Below are 17,168 nucleotides of genomic sequence, written 5' to 3' on the forward strand. Positions count from 1 at the left end.
CACTTATATGAAATGCCATAGTGTTTGCATGTAACCTGTGCACATCTTCTTGTGTGATACTTTAAACTATCTCTAGGTTACATATAATACCTCATACAGTGTAAATGCTATATAAGTAGTTGTTTTACTATATTTTTTATTTGTATTATTTTTTATTGTTGTATTTTCCCCAAATGTTTTTAATCTGCTGTTGGTTGTATCCACAGATGGGGAACCAGCAGATATAGAGGGCTAACTGTATTCACAGAATTGTGCAGCCGTCGCCACAATTGTATTTAGAACAATTTTGTCTCCCTGAAAAGAAATGCTATACCCTTTAGCAGTCACCTCCTACCCCCATTTACTCCTCTGCTCAGCCCCTGGAAACCACTAATCTATACCTTCCATCTCTGTGGATTTGCCTATTCTAGACATTTCATATAAATGAAATAATGTATTTGTGGCTGGCTTGTTACCAGTAATTTTTCCAGACTTAGCATGTTTTCAGAGTTCATCAACATTGTAGTATGTATCAGTACTTCATTTCTTTTTCTTGCTGAATACCGTTCTGTTGTATGGGCACAACACATTTTGTTTATCCATTTATCAGTTGATGGACATTGGAGCTGAGCGCAGTGGCTCACGCCTGTAGTTTCATCACTTTGGGAGGCCGAGGCAGATGGATCACTTGAGGTCAGGAGTTTAAGACCAGCCTGGCCAAGATGGTGAAACCCTGTCTCTACTAAAAATACAAAAATTAGCCAGGCATGGTGGTGGGTGCCTGTAATCCCAGCTACCTGGGAGGCTGAGGCAGGAGAATCCCCTGAACCCAGGAGGCAGAGGTTTCAGGGAGCCAAGATCATGCCATTGCACTCCTGCCTGGGCAACGAGCAAAACTATCTCAAAAGAAAGAAAAAGATAGACATTGGGGTCATTTCCACTTTTGGGCTTTCTTGAATAATGCTGCTGTGAACATTTGTTTACAAATTTTTGTGTGAGCCAGGCACAGTGGCTTATGCCTGTGATCCCAGCATTTTTTTTTTTTTTTTCTGAGACAGAGTCTTGCTCTGTCATCCAGGCTGGAGTGCAGTGGCATGATCTCGGTTCATTGCAACCTCTGCCTCCTAGGTTCAAGTGATCTTCTGCCTCAGCCTCCTGAGTAAGTGGGATTACAGGTATGTGCCACCACGCCCGGCTAGTTTTTGTACTTTTAGTAGAGACAGGGTTTTGCCATGTTGGCCTGACTGGTCTCGAACTCCTGACCTCAGATGATCCACCCGCCTCAGCCTCCCAAATTGCTAGGATTACAAGCATGAGCCACCGCACCTGGCAGATCCCAACATTTTTGGAGGCCAAGGTGGGAGGATCCTTTGAGCCCAGAAGTTCAAGACCAGCCTGGGCAACATGGTGAGACCCCTATCCCTACAAAAAAAAAAAAAAAAAATCAGCCATGCGTGGTAGCGCATGTCTGTAGTCCCAGCTACTCAAGACATTGAGGTGGGAGGATCACGTGAGCCTGGGAGGGTGAGGCTGCTATGAGCCATGATCACACCACTGTACTCCAGCCAGGGCTACAGAGCAAACCAGAACCTGTCTCAAAAAAGAAAACCAAGTTTTTGTGTGGACGTGTGTTTTCATTTCTCTTGGACATATACCGAAGAGTAGAAGGCAGATGGACTTGGCCTGGCGTGGTGGCTCACACCTGTAATCGCAGCACTTTGGGAGGCTGAGGTGGGTGGATCACGAGGTCAGGAGCTCAAGACCAGCCTGGGCAACATAGTGAAACCCAATCTCTACTAAAAATACAAAAATTAACCAGTCATGGTGGCTTGTGCCTGTAATCCCAGCTACTTGGGAGGCCCGAGGCAGGAGAATCGCTTGAACCCAGGAGGTGGAGGTTGCAGTGAGCCAAGATCGCACCACTGCATTCCAGCTTGGGCAACAGAGTGAGACTCTGTCTCAAAAAAAAAAAAAGAAGGCAGACAGACTTGAGTAATGTTAAAGAGTTAAAATGGACAAGACTTGGTGGGTACTAGCAGGTAAAGGGGAGAAGGATGAGGGAAGTCAGGCATGACTCTCAGGTTTCTGACTTGGGCAACTGGATGGAAGATGGCACTAAGGAGGGAAACATGAAAGGAGGAGCAGGCTTGAGTGGAAAGATGGTGAATTTCTCCCCTATTCTATTACTAATAATGAGAGTTCTTTCTTTTTTTTTTTTTTTTTTTGACACGGAGTCTGGCTTTGTCGCCCAGGCTGGAGTGCAGTGGCCGGATCTCAGCTCACTGCAAGCTCCGCCTCCCGGGTTTACGCCATTCTCCTGCCTCAGCCTCCGGATTAGCTGGGACTACAGGCGCCCGCCACCTCGCCTGGCTAGTTTTTTGTATTTTTTAGTAGAGACGGGGTTTCACCGTGTTAGCCAGGATGGTCTCGATCTCCTGACCTCGTGATCCGCCCGTCTCGGCCTCCCAAAGTGCTGGGATTACAGGCTTGAGCCACCGCGCCCGGCAATGAGAGTTCTTTCTAAGCAGGGCTTCTGTAGTTCTGTAGCAGGTAGAAGCCTTTCAGGACCAGTAAGATGCTGGCATGATGTGTGATATTCCGGTGCCCCCAGTGATGATTTTTCTAAGCAATTGTGTTTTATTAGCTGAACCTCTGGGTGGAAGAACAGTGACAGTGCCAAGCTGAGACTAATAATCCTCCAGATCACATAGACTGCTACACACAAACAAACTGTGAAATTCCTGTGTCATCTCTTGGTTCATTTTATGATCAGTAAAAAAAGCAATCTCCCTCTTGTTCCACATACATATTCCACAAAATACAAGCAGCCCATATTTTAGTCCAGATATCTCGGTAGGGGAAAGAAAAATCTCATTTTGCATTGGCACATGTGATGCCAGGAAATCTCTGCTTTCCCAGGGTGCTAGAAAATTAAAATTGTAGTGATCAACATTGGATCTAGAAAATGAGATATACAGTAGCTATTTGCACCAAATGAAATTGGCTTTGATTGGCCTTAGCTTTTTCCTATTCCACTCACCTCTCAGGTACCATCCCTTTTCCAACTTTAACCCTTAAGCGGAAGGCACCTCCCTTCTGCTGTTGGAGGCTGAGCTGGGATTAAGTGTCATTTTAACCGTCTAGAGAGGGAGATAGCCACATATTCCTTTGGGAAGATATCTGGGTTCAGAAGAAACATTTCATATCTCAGGGTATGAAGAACCATTTCATACTTTGGCACCTCTCTCCAGCTTTGTCCCTCTTGCCTGCAGGTTGTGATTGCCACCAATATTGCAGAGACATCGCTGACTATTGATGGTATCTACTATGTGGTGGACCCAGGATTTGTGAAGCAGAAAGTTTACAATTCCAAGACAGGGATTGACCAGCTCGTGGTAACGCCTATTTCTCAGGTATGACGGCTTGTATCAACAGTTTTCCTGATAATCCTGGTTAGGGCCTTTCTGAAATTTTTTATGGTTATATATTTCAAACTTGATTGTTTTCAAAGATGAACTTTTATGATACTGGGTACTATAATGACATGAGATAAAAGGGTTTTTTGTTATTTGTTTTTAATCTTTTTTTATCCCCCAAGTCTGATTGATCCTTGAAGTTTTTAATCTTTTTTTTTTTTTTTTTTTTTTTTTTTTTTGAGACAGAGTCTTGCTTTGTCGCCTGAGCTGGAGTGCAGTGGCCGAATCTCAGCTCACTGCAAGCTCCACCTCCCGGGTTCACGCCATTCTCCTGCCTCAGCCTCCCGAGTAGCTGGGACTACAGGCGCCCGCCACCTCGCCCAGCTAGTTTTTTGTACTTTTTAGTAGAGACGAGGTTTCACCATGTTAGCCAGAATGGTCTCGATCTCCTGACCTTGTGATCCGCCCGCCTCGGCCTCCCAAAGTGCTGGGATTACAGGCTTGAGCCACCACCCCCGGCCGTTTTTAATCTTTAGAATAGTATTTCACCATTAAAATGCCCCCATAAGGCCAGACCCTGTAACTCACACCTGTAATCCCAGCACTTTGGAATGCTGAAGTGGGAGGATTGCTTGAGGCCAGGAGTTCTCAACTAGCCTGGGCAACATAGCAAGACCCTGTCAATACAAAAAATAAAAAAAAAAAATTAGTCTGGCATGGTGGCATGTGCCGCTGGTCCCAGCTGCTTAAGAGTCTGAGGTGGGAGGATCACTTGAGCCCAGGAATCTGAGGCTGCAGTGAGCTAGGATAGTGCCACTGCACTCTAGCGGGGGGCAACAGAGCAAGGCCCTGTCTCTAAAATAATACTAATAATTTTTTTAAATGCCCCATAAAACTAGAACATAAAAATGTTTGGATCCTAGTACCCTATATTACCTACTTTAGATGGAAAAATCAGTACTTTATTTTCTAAAATACTTTGCTTAGCTACGAGATATCTAAGATAATAATAAATTACATGATTTTCTGGTTTTTTGGTAATTTGGTAAAATGTAATTTCCTGCCTAAATTACATTTAAAAATGAGTTACCAATCACTTTTTTGAGAGAAGTTTGGCAACAGTATATCCAAAACTTAAAGGTTCATCTCTTTAACCTAACTGTTCTGCTTCTAGGAATGTATCTGAAAGTTAGAAATGATTGAATACATGTCCAAAGGTAATGGAAAAGGATGTTCATTGAAGCGTTGTTTATATTGGGGAAACCTGGAAAAAATTCTAAATGTATTCCAAAAGGGAAGTAGTTTAATAAATTATGGTATATTCATGCCATAGAATGTTGGTGGCATTAACATGGTGGTGTGTATCTGTATTTAATGATATAAGCATGTAACTATAATATTTTATTTGAAAAAGTGAGCCTACAAAACAACATGAATGATGTAATCCAATTTTTATTTAAAAATAGATGGTGAACAGTTCTACAGAGTGTGTGTGAGTGAGGTATGCCAAAGATTGAAAGCACGTAGTCTAAATGTTAGCCAAGATTATTTATGGGTGGTGCTAGTAGGTGATGTGCATTTTCTTTTATACTTTTATATGTTGTCTTAATCTTTTACAATGGGTATGTGTTACTTTCATAATTTGTGAAAGCCATAAGGCTATTTTTATTTTGAAACTTAAGTAATAATAATAGCTAACACTTTTTTTTTTTTGAGATGGAGCCTCGCTCTGTAGCCCAGACTGGAGTGCAATGGTGCGATCTCGGCTCACTGCAACCTCTGCCTCCTGGGTTCAAGTGATTCTCCTGCCTCAGCCTCCCAAGTAGCTGGGATTACAGACGCATGCCACCATGCCCAGCTAATTTTTGTATTTTTGGTAGAGTTTCACTGTTATCCAGGATGGTCTCGATCTCCTGACCTCATGATCCACCTGCCTTGGCCTGCCAAAGTGCTGGGATTACAGGGTGAACCACCATGCCCGGCCCAATAATAGCAAACACTTTTAGTACTTAACGTCCTAGATGCATGCATTGACTCAGTGCATTCTTGCATTGATCCTATGTGGTAGATATTATTTTCACAGATGAGGACCCTGAGGCACAGGGGTTAGGTGACTTGCCTAACATCACAGAGCTAGTGGAGCCAAGATTTAAACCTGGGTAGCCAGCTCCAGCTTGTATGCTCTATACTACTTGTCAGGGTGATGGTGATCAAAAAATTAGTTACACATGCCTGTCCTGATTTGGAGAGTGGCGTCTGTAGAATGCTGGAGAAGGCAGCCACTGTGTGTGATTGCTGCCTGGACTTGTGTGGTTAGTTGTCCTTTCATAACCTATCTTTTGGTTTGGAACTGGCATAGTAATTTTTTTTTTTTTTTTTTTTGAGGCGAAGTCTCGCTCTGTCGCCCGGACTGGAGTGCAGTGGCCGGATCTCAGCTCACTGCAAGCTCCGCCTCCCGGGTTTGCGCCATTCTCCCGCCTCAGCCTCCCGAGTAGCTGGGACTACAGGCGCCCGCCACCTCGCCCGGCTAGTTTTTTTTTTTTTTGTATTTTTAGTAGAGACGGGGTTTCACTGTGTTAGTCAGGATGGTCTCGATCTCCTGAGCTCGTGATCCGCCCGTCTCGGCCTCCCAAAGTGCTGGGATTACAGGCTTGAGCCACCGTGCCCGGCCTTTTTTTTTTTTTTTTTTTTGAGGCGGAGTCTCGCTCTGTCGCCCGGGCTGGAGTGCAGTGGCCAGATCTCAGCTCACTGCAAGCTCCGCCTCCCGGGTTCACGCCATTCTCCTGCCTCAGCCTCCCGAGTAGCTGGGACTACAGGCACTCGCCACCTCGCCCGGCTAGTTTTTGTATTTTTGGTAGAGACGGGGTTTCACCGTGTTAGCCAGGATGGTCTCGATCTCCTGACCTCGTGATCCGCCCGTCTCGGCCTCCCAAAGTGCTGGGATTACAGGCTTGAGCCACCGCGCCCGGCCTGGCATAGTAATTTGTAAATCCTGGTACTGTTTGTCACAACAGATGGTTTTGTCAGAAAACGACCCTCTTCAGATTGCTATTCATGGTTTCCTAGCAACCTATGGCTAGACTACATTTTTTTGTAATAAAATAAATTGGTGTTTTTGAAGTAGTGTTATACTATTTTTGAAAAATAGAAGAAAAAAATTTACCCATCATCCTCCTACCTCCACTGTCATCATTTTGCTGTTTTTCGTTCCTGTCTTTTTTCATGTTTATTTCTTTCATGGTTGCAATTTTAGTAGTCAAGTAAATATGCAGTTTTGTATATTTTTTTGAGTATTTAATTTTCCCGTTAGAATAATACATGTTCAATATTTGGTAAAGTCTAAAGAAAATAGACCTCATCTGCAAGCCTACTATCAGAGTTAGCCACTGTTAACATTTTAGGGTTTTTTTCCCCTAGTCATTTCCTTCTAGTAGTTGATATAGAAAGACTTTTTATAAAATTATTTTATGTTGTTTTGTAACTTGCATTTTGCATTTAATGTGAGTGAACATTTTCTTCTGTCATTTAACATCGCAAACATGATTTTTATTTTTATTTTTTATTTTATTTTGAGTCAGGGTCAGTCTCTGTCGTTGCCCAGGCTGTAGTGCAGTGATGTGATCACAGCTCACTGCAGCCAGCCTCAACCTCCCCAGGCTGAGGTGGTCCTCCCATCTGAGCCTCCTGAATCCTGGGACTACAGGTGTGAGCCACCACACCAAGTTAATTTTTGTATTTGTTGTAGAGATGGAGTTTCAACATACTGCCCTGGCTGGTCTTGAACTCCTGGGCTCAGGCGATCTGCCCACTTTGGCCTCCCAAGGTGCTGGGGTTATAGGCGTGAGCCATGATGCCTAGCCTGCAAACATGATTTTTAAAATGACTGCAGAGTCATCATTGGTATGATTGACATTATTTATTTATTTCACTTACATTTTTGGTCATAACTGTGGGGATGGTGCTCTGTCATCTTGTTTTATGCTTTCTCTTTTATATTGTGCCACACTATTTTGAAGATATATGTCTGAGATCTGTATAATATTTCTTCCATTAACCCTGCTTGTATTGCCTCCCTTGAACAAACTTCCCCAAAGTGCTGCGTATGGAGAGGGGAAGATAAGAGCATTGGTAGTTTTGGAAATGGTCCCAAAGGAAGTGAAATCAACCCCATTCCTGATTTTGCCAGTTGCTAATTGTCCCCCTTTTAACAGATATCCTGGATAAAGCTGTTAAGCAGTGTTTAACAGATAGTTTGCTTTTATATTCCCACCCCTCTAGGCTCAGGCAAAGCAACGAGCTGGCAGAGCTGGGAGAACAGGCCCAGGAAAGTGTTACAGGCTGTACACAGAACGTGCCTACCGAGATGAAATGCTGACCACAAACGTGCCGGAAATCCAGAGAACCAACTTAGCAAGCACAGTGCTGTCACTCAAGGTAGAAATCACTGTCTTGTTAGAATGGGTTAGTGGAACAGTCCAATCCTGGCCTTCATAAATGAATCTCAGTTTTATGAACCTTGTTAAATACTTTAGTAACCTCATGAAACCAGTCCCTTTGAGTGAAATGCAAATGGCTGTGATAACAGCCTCTCACGGCAGGTCTGGGGCTAAGTTGGCATGTCTGCTGTGAACACACATTTTTTTCTTACCATAACAGCCAGCAGGATATTAGGTTGTAAAAGGTTCTAGTTAGGAGCATTTTCTAAAAGGAAATTAGAAAAATATAATCAATGCCAAACTGTGGACAAACACACCTAACCTCAACCACTTTAGCGCTCAGATCCAGTTCTGTTCTTTTAGAATGAGAGAAAAAAATCCTGTTCAAAAACTTTGCAAGGGAACTGTCAATACAGATTTCAGACTGGCTCTCAGGGACTTGGTTTTCATTCTGAATCATTGTTCTTCCTCTCTCAGTCCCCAGTGAGGACTTCATTCTCTTTTGGCAGGAGGAGCCATATGAGTAATTTCCCAGCTGATGGCGTTTCCCCCGACACTGATGCTACCCTGGAGCCCTAGCACATTCTGGTGCAGAGTGCTCTGTTGTCATTTATTATTTATTCCCTGTAAAAGAGGCTAAAACAGAGCTTTGGAAAGAGAAAAGAAACATGCTCCAGTCTCTGGAGTGCCAACAGAGAGGCATCTGTGGCTCGGACTTCAGCTCCAAACTGTGTGACTTTGGGCAAGTTATTTACTTTGCCCTCTGCTCTGTGTTCTCCTCTGAAAAGGGGGCTGTTAATAGTATTTGTTGGAAAGATAAGTGAGATAATGTAGGTAAAGGTACTTGGCACAGTGCTTGATGATTACTAACATAATTCCTGATAGTTATTATTCACACAATAAACATTTATTGAACACCTGCTGTGTTTATGGTCACGATCACTTTATGAGAAAGAAATACAAAGCTTAGGTCCTACCACATCACACTTTATACACACTTGAATCATGCATCATTCAGTCGTTTCTTTTATTCATCAAATTAACTAATGTATTGAACACCTGCTACGTGCCAGGCGTGTAGATTGCACTGTGGTGGTGTTGTGAACATAGTTCTAACCCAGTATGAACTCTCTGAAAGCAGGGGTCATATCTTGGCCATCTTTATATCCCTCCCACCTAACATGGTACGAGGTCCCTCATAGATGTGTAGTAGAAATGATGTATGCAAGAGACAGGACAAGCTGGTAGACTGTATTATTATTATTATTGTAAAATACATAGCGACATTTACTATTGTAACCTTTTTAAACTATACAATTCAGTGGCATTAAATACATTCACGATGTTGTACAACCATCACCAACATCCATTTCTAGAACTTTTCATTGTCCCAAACAGAAACTCTGTACCCTTTAAACTGTAACTCCCCTTTCCCCCTCCCTCTATCCTTTGGTAAGAGTCTACTTTCTGCCTCTCTGAATTTGTCTATTCTAGATAACCTCATTTAAGTGGAATCATACAATACTCTTTTGTATCTGACCTGTTTCTCTTAGAATAATGTTTTCAAGATTTATTCATGTTATTTTAAAGGTTTATCCATTTATTTCATTCCTTTTTAAGGGTGAATAGTATTCTGTTGTATGTATATACCACATTTTGTTTATCCATTCATCAGCAGATGGACGTTTGGATTGTTTCTACCTTTTGGCTATTATCAATAATGCTGCTGTGAACCTTAGTGTGCAGGTATCTGTTTGAGTCTGCTTTCAGTTCTTTTGGATATATACCTAGAAGTGTAATTGCTGGGTCATGTGCTAATTCTATATTTAGCCTGTTAAGGAACCACCAAGCTTTTCTACAGTGGCTACCTCATCTTACATTCCCACCAGCAATGCATGAGGTTTCCCATGTCTCCTATTCTCACTGACATTTGTTAGTTTCTGTTTTTTAAAAAAGTTATAGCCATCCTAGTGGGTATGAAGTGATATCTCATTGTGGTTTTGATTTGCATTTCCCCAATTACTACTGATGATGTACATCTTTTTATGTGCTTGTTGGCCATTTGTGTATCTTCTTTGAAGAAATATCTATTCAAGCTCTTTGCCTATTTTTTAAATTGAGTTGTTTGTCCTTTTGTTGTTGAGTTGTATGTATTGTCATTTTGAGAGAGTGTTAGGCTTGTTTTTTTTTTTTTTTTTTGAAGACGTTTTGTCATGTTGGCCAGGCTGGTCTCAACTTCTGGGCTTAAGCGATTCTGCCTCCTTGGCTCACAGGTGTGAGCCACCATGCCCAGCTGAGAGAGTACTTTCAAAAAGTTTCCTGAGAAAGTGTGTGCTTTCCTTTGGGAGGCTGAGGCAGGCGGATCACTTGAGGTCAGGAGTTCAAGACCAGCCCAGCCAATATGGTAAAACCCCATCTCTACTGAAAATACAAAAATTAGCTGGGCATGATGGCGGGTGCCTGTAATCCCAGCTACTTGGGATGCTGAGGCAGGAGAATCGCTTGAACACAGGAGATGGAGGTTGCAGTGAGCTGAGATTGGGCCACTGCACTCCAGCCTGGGCGACAGAGTGAGACTCTGTCTCAAGTATGTGCTTTCTTTTATAGTGGTCTGAGTTTTATGTGGCCCAGCCCTGGAAATTACCACCAGTCTCACCAGTGGCTTCCTAATTGCAATTGAAGAAATGGGAAATAAAGTAACAAGTAGCTTCCCCACATGCTGACACTGGCTAGACTGACCCTCTTATCACATGCCTTCTTCCTTTCTGTTCTAGGCCATGGGTATCAATGATCTGCTGTCCTTTGATTTCATGGATGCCCCACCAATGGAAACTTTGATCACAGCCATGGAGCAGCTGTACACACTGGGAGCCCTGGATGACGAGGGCCTGCTCACTCGCTTGGGCCGCCGGGTAAGGGACAGACTTAACTTCCTGTGCTTTTGGGCAGATTCCCTGGTCAGCCTTTCACATCCTTCGGTCTGTACAAAATCAGGCTGAGGCCATGGATAAGCTTTGAGTAGAATGCTAAATGTTTGTTTTTAACCTGAATTTCTCCACTATCACTTTAAACTGTTTCTTCTTTATACAAAAAGATGTTGTGTTCACAGTTAATTTTGCCTCAGGATGTATTACTGAATGTGGCCTTAATTAGAAATGGCATCTGCAAAATTCTCACCTACCCCAGCAGTAGTTATGTGCTTGGTCACATACATCCCGTTGGAGTTTATTTGGGAAAATAATAAACAACAGCATTCTTCTGATAGAGAAAGGCATCCCAAGGCATCATTATGCTTTGGGAAAATCTGTGTTGTTACCCACTCTGACCAAGGTCTTGCTATGGTGAATCCGAATGTGTCTTCCACAGGGAAGCAGTTGTAGTTTTTTTTTCTCCCTCTAGATGGCAGAGTTCCCTCTGGAGCCAATGCTATGCAAAATGCTCATCATGTCTGTGCATCTGGGCTGCAGTGAGGAAATGCTGACCATTGTATCCATGTTGTCTGTGCAGAACGTCTTCTATAGGCCCAAGGTAGGAAGTTCAGATCCAAGTTTAGATGGGGGTGCTGTGAAGTTGGGGTAGTTGGCCTGTTGCCATTCCAATGCTTGATGTGGACTTTTTTTTTTTTCGATGGAGTCTCACTGTGTTGCCCAGGCTGGCGTGCAGTGGAATGATCTTGCAATCTCTACCTCCCGGGTTCAAGCGATTCTCCTGCCTCAGCCTCCAGAGCAGCTGGGATTACAGGCGTGTGCCACCATGCCCTGCTAATTTTTGTATTTTTAGTAAGAGACAGGATTGTACCGTGTTGGCCAGGCTGGTCTCAAATTCCCGGCCTCAAGTGATTCTCTTGCCCCAGCCTCCCAAAGTGCTGGGATTACAGGCCTGAGCCATCATGCCTAGCCTGATGTGGACACTTTTGATAGGGTCCTGTAGGGCTCCCTAGAATTGCTCCATGTTCAGTTAGTAGCTGTTGAGTCAGAAATGTTCCTCTGTCCCACTGCTTGACAGGATAAACAAGCCCTTGCAGATCAGAAGAAGGCTAAATTCCACCAGACTGAAGGGGACCACCTCACCCTGCTAGCTGTGTACAACTCCTGGAAGAACAACAAATTCTCCAACCCATGGTGCTATGAGAATTTTATCCAGGCTCGTTCCCTGCGCCGGGCCCAGGACATTCGCAAGCAGATGTTAGGCATAATGGACAGGTAAGCCAGAATCTGATGACACTCCATGTTGGAGTTGAACCGCTTTGAGTATCATGTCCATTCATCTCTGTGTGTACCTATAAAGCTATAGGCACCTTTTCTCTTGGTCCTCACATAACCGTTTTCCTCCAGTTTTTCCATCTTTGTTATATTCCTTCTCCCCAAGCAAGGGTATGGCTGAGAATTACCTCAGAAAGTTCCTAAGAGGAAGATTGCTAGTTGTTGAAAAAATGCTCTTTGTTTGCAGCCCTCTGGAACATTATTACTGTATATACCTGTATAAACAAAGTACCCATCTCTGAGTGCCTCCATCTGCCCACTGTGTAGAACTGCCTCTGTAGTACACTTAGAGTTGGAAGAAAGGTCCTGGTAACTTCTCTGGGCACCCCAAGATAGGCGTATTGGGCACTGTCATTGTGGAAAATAGACCTGTGAAAGCCGAGTGGGCTCACATCTTTTGTCCTATCTTGATAGACACAAGCTGGATGTTGTTTCCTGTGGCAAGTCCACAGTCCGAGTGCAGAAGGCCATCTGCAGTGGGTTCTTCCGTAATGCTGCCAAGAAAGACCCGCAGGAGGGTTACCGGACACTGATCGACCAGCAGGTGGTCTATATCCATCCTTCCAGTGCTCTCTTCAACAGACAGCCAGAATGGTAGGTGGACATCATAGGGGTGAGACCTAGTTGAAAAAAAAATTGTGGTTTAAAAAAAATACCTAGTGGCCAGGCACAGTGGCTCACACCTGTAATCCCAGCACTTTGGGAGGCTGAGGTGGGCCGATCAGCTGAGGTCGGGAGTTCGAGACCAGCCTGACCAACATGGAGAAACCATGTCTCTACTAAAAATACAAAATTAGCTAGGTGTAGTGGGCATGCCTATAATCCTAACTACTCGGGAGACTGAGACAGGATAATCCCTTGAACCCGGGAGGCGGAGGCTGCAGTGAGCCATTGCACTCCAGCCTGGGCAACGAGAGCAGAATTCCATCTCAAAAAAAACAAAAAAAAACAAAAAAACAAAAAACTACCTAGTGGCCGGACGCAGTGGCTCACGTCTGTAATCCCAACACTTTGGGAGGCCAAGGCGGGTGGATCACCAGAGGTCAGGAGTTCCAGGCCAACCTGACCAATATAGTGAAACGCTGTCTCTACTAAAAATACAAAAATTAGCCGGGCGTGGTGGAAGGCACCTGTAATCCCAGCTACTTGGGAGGCTGAGACATGAGAATAGCTTGAACCCAGGAGGCAGAGGTTGCAGTGAGCCAAGATCGCGCCATTGCACTCCAGCCTGGGAGACAGAGCAAGATTCCATCTCAAAAAAAAAAAAAAAAGAAACAACTACCTGGTGATGTAGTTTAAAAAAAAATTGTTTTAAAGTAGCATTTTTAAAAAATTGGACTCTATCTAGAACCCTAATACAAAACTGATTTAAAACCACTATGTTATCACAGTAGAAGGGTTAGAAATGTGGCTCCTTGCATGTTTGGCCTTCTCCATCCCTTGTGGCAGTGTGAGGCCCCTCTTCAGAGCCCTAGAATTCTGTGGAAACATTCTAATAAACCACCCTCACATTTTATAGAGCAAGAAACACATTAGAGAAGGGATGTGATTGGCTCCATGTCACTTAACTAGTTAAGAGCCAGAGCCAGGACTAGAACATATTCGCCTGAGACCTTTCTTGTGGTTAGAGGTGTGCAGGTGCTTCAGTATTGGGGTGTGACTGTCATAAACAGACTGCAGTCTTGTAGGGGTCAGACGGGAGAAGTAAGAGGATAAAATGTAAGCGCTGCTGAGGCCTACTAGGGACCAGGTCGACTATAGAGTGGGGCCTATATCCAGAGGCTTGAGTCCTATCTCTGTCCCCCTTCAGGGTGGTGTACCATGAGCTGGTGCTGACCACCAAGGAATACATGCGTGAAGTTACCACCATCGACCCTCGGTGGCTTGTGGAGTTTGCCCCAGCCTTCTTCAAGGTCTCAGACCCAACTAAGCTAAGCAAACAGAAGAAGCAACAGCGTCTTGAACCCTTGTACAACCGCTATGAGGAACCCAACGCCTGGAGAATATCCCGGGCCTTCCGACGGCGCTGAAAGGCGAGCTTGTTCATTTGCCTCTCCAGCAGCAGTAACCCGGGGCTTGGACTTATTCTCACTGATGACAGGCTGGTCCTGAGGATACAACTGTGCTGTAACTGACTGTCTTAACTGAGCATTTTCTCAACTTGACTCATTTCTTCCCTGCTGGTAAAATAGAAACAGGGATTTAAGCCTGGCTTTCGCAAGAGCCTCCAGCCCCCATCACCCCAAGTCCTTGGGGCCAGTTGGGAGCTCATATCTAACACAGAGACACATTGCATCAACTTCAAGAAAGGGACAATTTGTGTAGCCCCAGGATGGGAAAGGGGAGTGGGTGAGCATCTTGTGCAGGGACATAGTAAGGGCCCTAATGCCCCAGCTAGCAGGAGCTACTGTGCTCATCTAAAGTGTTTGCCCCACTTCCCACCCCCTCTCCAGCCCCTGTACTTTGGCTTGAACTCCTGGAAATATTTATTTTCTTAAGGAAACAAAAATGGTTTTCTGTGACTGTTCCTTTTAGCTGAAAGGTTAGGATACTGGCCTGGGCTCAGAGTGGGGGAGATTTAGTATCTGTGCTCTGGTGCACATGATGAGAATCCCCTGAATCCCCTAAAACCAGAGCACAGGGCCTCTTTGCGCTCAGAACGTACAGCCCAGACCTCCAGCCTTGTCTTTCAGCATCAGCACTAGCCAGGCCATGCTGGGAGATCGCCCCATGATTAACCATGTCCTCTCCACAGAGCACTTCAGTCTGGAGTCCTGAGTGGTTACAGATGGCACATATTAAATGCAGAAGGTTTCCCCTTGCTCCCTCCATCTCCTGCCATTCACAATGTGCAGCATGTCCCATTTGCTTTTGAAACATACTAAGTAACAACACAGCTTTTATTTTATTTTGTTTTTATTTTTCTCCCCTGAGGTCCTGGATGGATTTTAACAAAGGGATTTTATGGTCAACCCCTCCCTTTCCCCACCCCAAACAGAAAACAAACATAACACCTCTCTTCTCAGCTGGTTTGTGCTGCCCAGTATGTGTGCTTCAGGGTTTGTTCTTAGTGGTTTTTTCCTAGCACTTGGTTGGGGAATGGCCACCTCCTTGTACCCCCCTCACAGCTCCTGAGGAGGCTCTTTTTTTTTTTTTTTGCTTGCCATAGAGATGGGTTCCCACTATGCTGCCCAGGCTGCTGTCCAATTCCTGGCCTCAAGCAATCCTCCTGCCTCTGCCTCCCAAAGCGCTGGGGTTACAGTCGAGAGCCACTGTCCTCAGCACTGAGGAGGCTCCTTACCTGGCAGAACATCAGGCAGGTCTTGCCAGGCCAGGTTGCAGAACTTGTGGAAAGCTGGTCTGGATGTAGTGCTTGTAGAGAAGCCTCTGGGAGATTGGACACATCCGTTATGGTGCTGCTTCTCCCATCCTTATGTTATTAGTAAGTTCTGAAGTGATATAAATGCTAGAACTACTATAGAACTGTATGCCAGACACTAAAAGAGACTATACAACATTCCAGGATATAAAGGAATGTATGTTGTCACTGGGCAGCAAACCACACCCTAAAGACGCAATTCAGAAAAAGTCCAGGGAGAGGAATATAGGCCAGGCAATCTGCTGACTGCAGATCCCCGCCCCTTCATTAAGCTGAGTGAGTGCCTCCTGATTCTGTCTGAGTATGCGCCTTCGTAAGCCCAGGCCAGTAATCAAGGGGCAGGGCATTGTTGTTTGTTAACCTTGAAGGCCTTCTGGGGAGAGACAGTACAGGGAACTTCAAATGAAACCAAAGGGGAAACGGGGACTGGGCACCCACCTCCCCAGTCTTGTTTTTTGTTTCGTTGAGACAGGGTCTTGCCATGTTGCCCTGGCTGGCATCAAACTCCTGGGCTCAAGTGATCTTCCTGCCTCAGCCTCCTGAGTAGCTGGGACTACAGGTGCATGCCACCACACTTATCTCCCAGTCCTAATTCCAGCCTAAATTTTCCCCATTCAGAAACACTCCTGGATATGGTGGCCCAGCCTGTCCTGACTGAGTGCCCAGCACCGACAATGTTGGCCCCTGGGGAGGGAGGTTTGGGTTTTAAGCTGAGGTAGAAAAGGGATGTTGAATGGGCCAAGGATAAGGGACAGCAGAGTTGGTTATCTTTCTGGCTCAGGTGAGGAAAAAGGATCCCCATTCTGTGGGTGTTCCTTGACCATCTCTACCCTAGAGCTGAGGTCACTTCTCTGCTACGACAACATAGCTGGGTTCTGACCTTTTGACCATCAGGAGAGCAATGGCGGCAGCTGAGCTGAGCCTGCTCTGAGGGAGAAGTGGGGGGGTCCTGTCCAGATGCAGAAGGAGAGCTTGCCTGCTGCTCTCTCACAATGGAGCCCTTGTTTCTCTTCCTTGAACCAGTATTTCCCAAGATTGAGTGACAGCCCAGGAGAGGATATGGGTCTCATGCAGAGACCTGGGATCTTCTTTGCTATTAAAGTGTATTATTCACCCCGACCCAGCGGGAACCAAGCTCAGGAGTTGCCTGCCTCTGCACATGTGCTGAGCGCGCTGTTGTGTATATGGGAGGACCGTCCCTATGGGGCATGTGTGAGCTCCACTGCTGGGTCAGGCTTCTCGGTCCAGGTTTACTTCATCCCGCCTGGACGTGATTTGGCTTTGACTGTCTCTCCTGCAGCCCAAAGCGCTTCCCGTGGTTGCTGTAATTGTCTCATTGAAGCAGTGTCTCTCCAAGTTTGAGGATTTGAACAAAGAACTGGGACTGGTGACTTGTTAATGAACAGTTCAGAGGGCAGAGAGCAATCATCTCAGCTTGTGGAGGCCTTTCTTTCCCTGGATGCTGCTTCTCAGCTAAATCTCTCTCTTCATGTGTGTACTCGGCCCTCTGGGTTTCCACCTGACTTTTATACCTTCTTCCCACCAAGATAGCTTGGCTTTAATGTGGAATTAAATTATATATTTTTAAAACTTGATTTAAAAATTTTCTGTTTCTTGCACTAAATTGTGTCAGTACATTGATGTTTTGTGTTTCTAGGAAGAAGTAATGTTGCCTTTTATTTGTGGGTAGTGGTCA

At 44.8% G+C, this 17,168-nt stretch overlaps 1 protein-coding gene across 1 annotated transcript in view; it reads left to right on the plus strand.

The window, feature by feature from the left end:
- Positions 1–14,602, plus strand: part of DHX8 (DEAH-box helicase 8) — a 43,624-nt gene extending 29,022 nt beyond the window's left edge. Inside the window, exons 17-23 of the mRNA XM_010376238.2 lie at positions 3,252–3,392; positions 7,674–7,829; positions 10,606–10,743; positions 11,231–11,359; positions 11,837–12,033; positions 12,508–12,687; positions 13,904–14,602. Coding sequence (XP_010374540.1) covers positions 3,252–3,392; positions 7,674–7,829; positions 10,606–10,743; positions 11,231–11,359; positions 11,837–12,033; positions 12,508–12,687; positions 13,904–14,123 — 1,161 coding nt within the window. The 3' untranslated portion in view covers positions 14,124–14,602. The remainder of the gene's footprint in view (positions 1–3,251; positions 3,393–7,673; positions 7,830–10,605; positions 10,744–11,230; positions 11,360–11,836; positions 12,034–12,507; positions 12,688–13,903) is intronic.
- Positions 14,603–17,168: the final 2,566 nt, after the last annotated feature.

Source organism: Rhinopithecus roxellana, chromosome 19, assembly GCF_007565055.1.
Source record: "Rhinopithecus roxellana isolate Shanxi Qingling chromosome 19, ASM756505v1, whole genome shotgun sequence".
NCBI lineage: Eukaryota > Metazoa > Chordata > Mammalia > Primates > Cercopithecidae > Rhinopithecus > Rhinopithecus roxellana.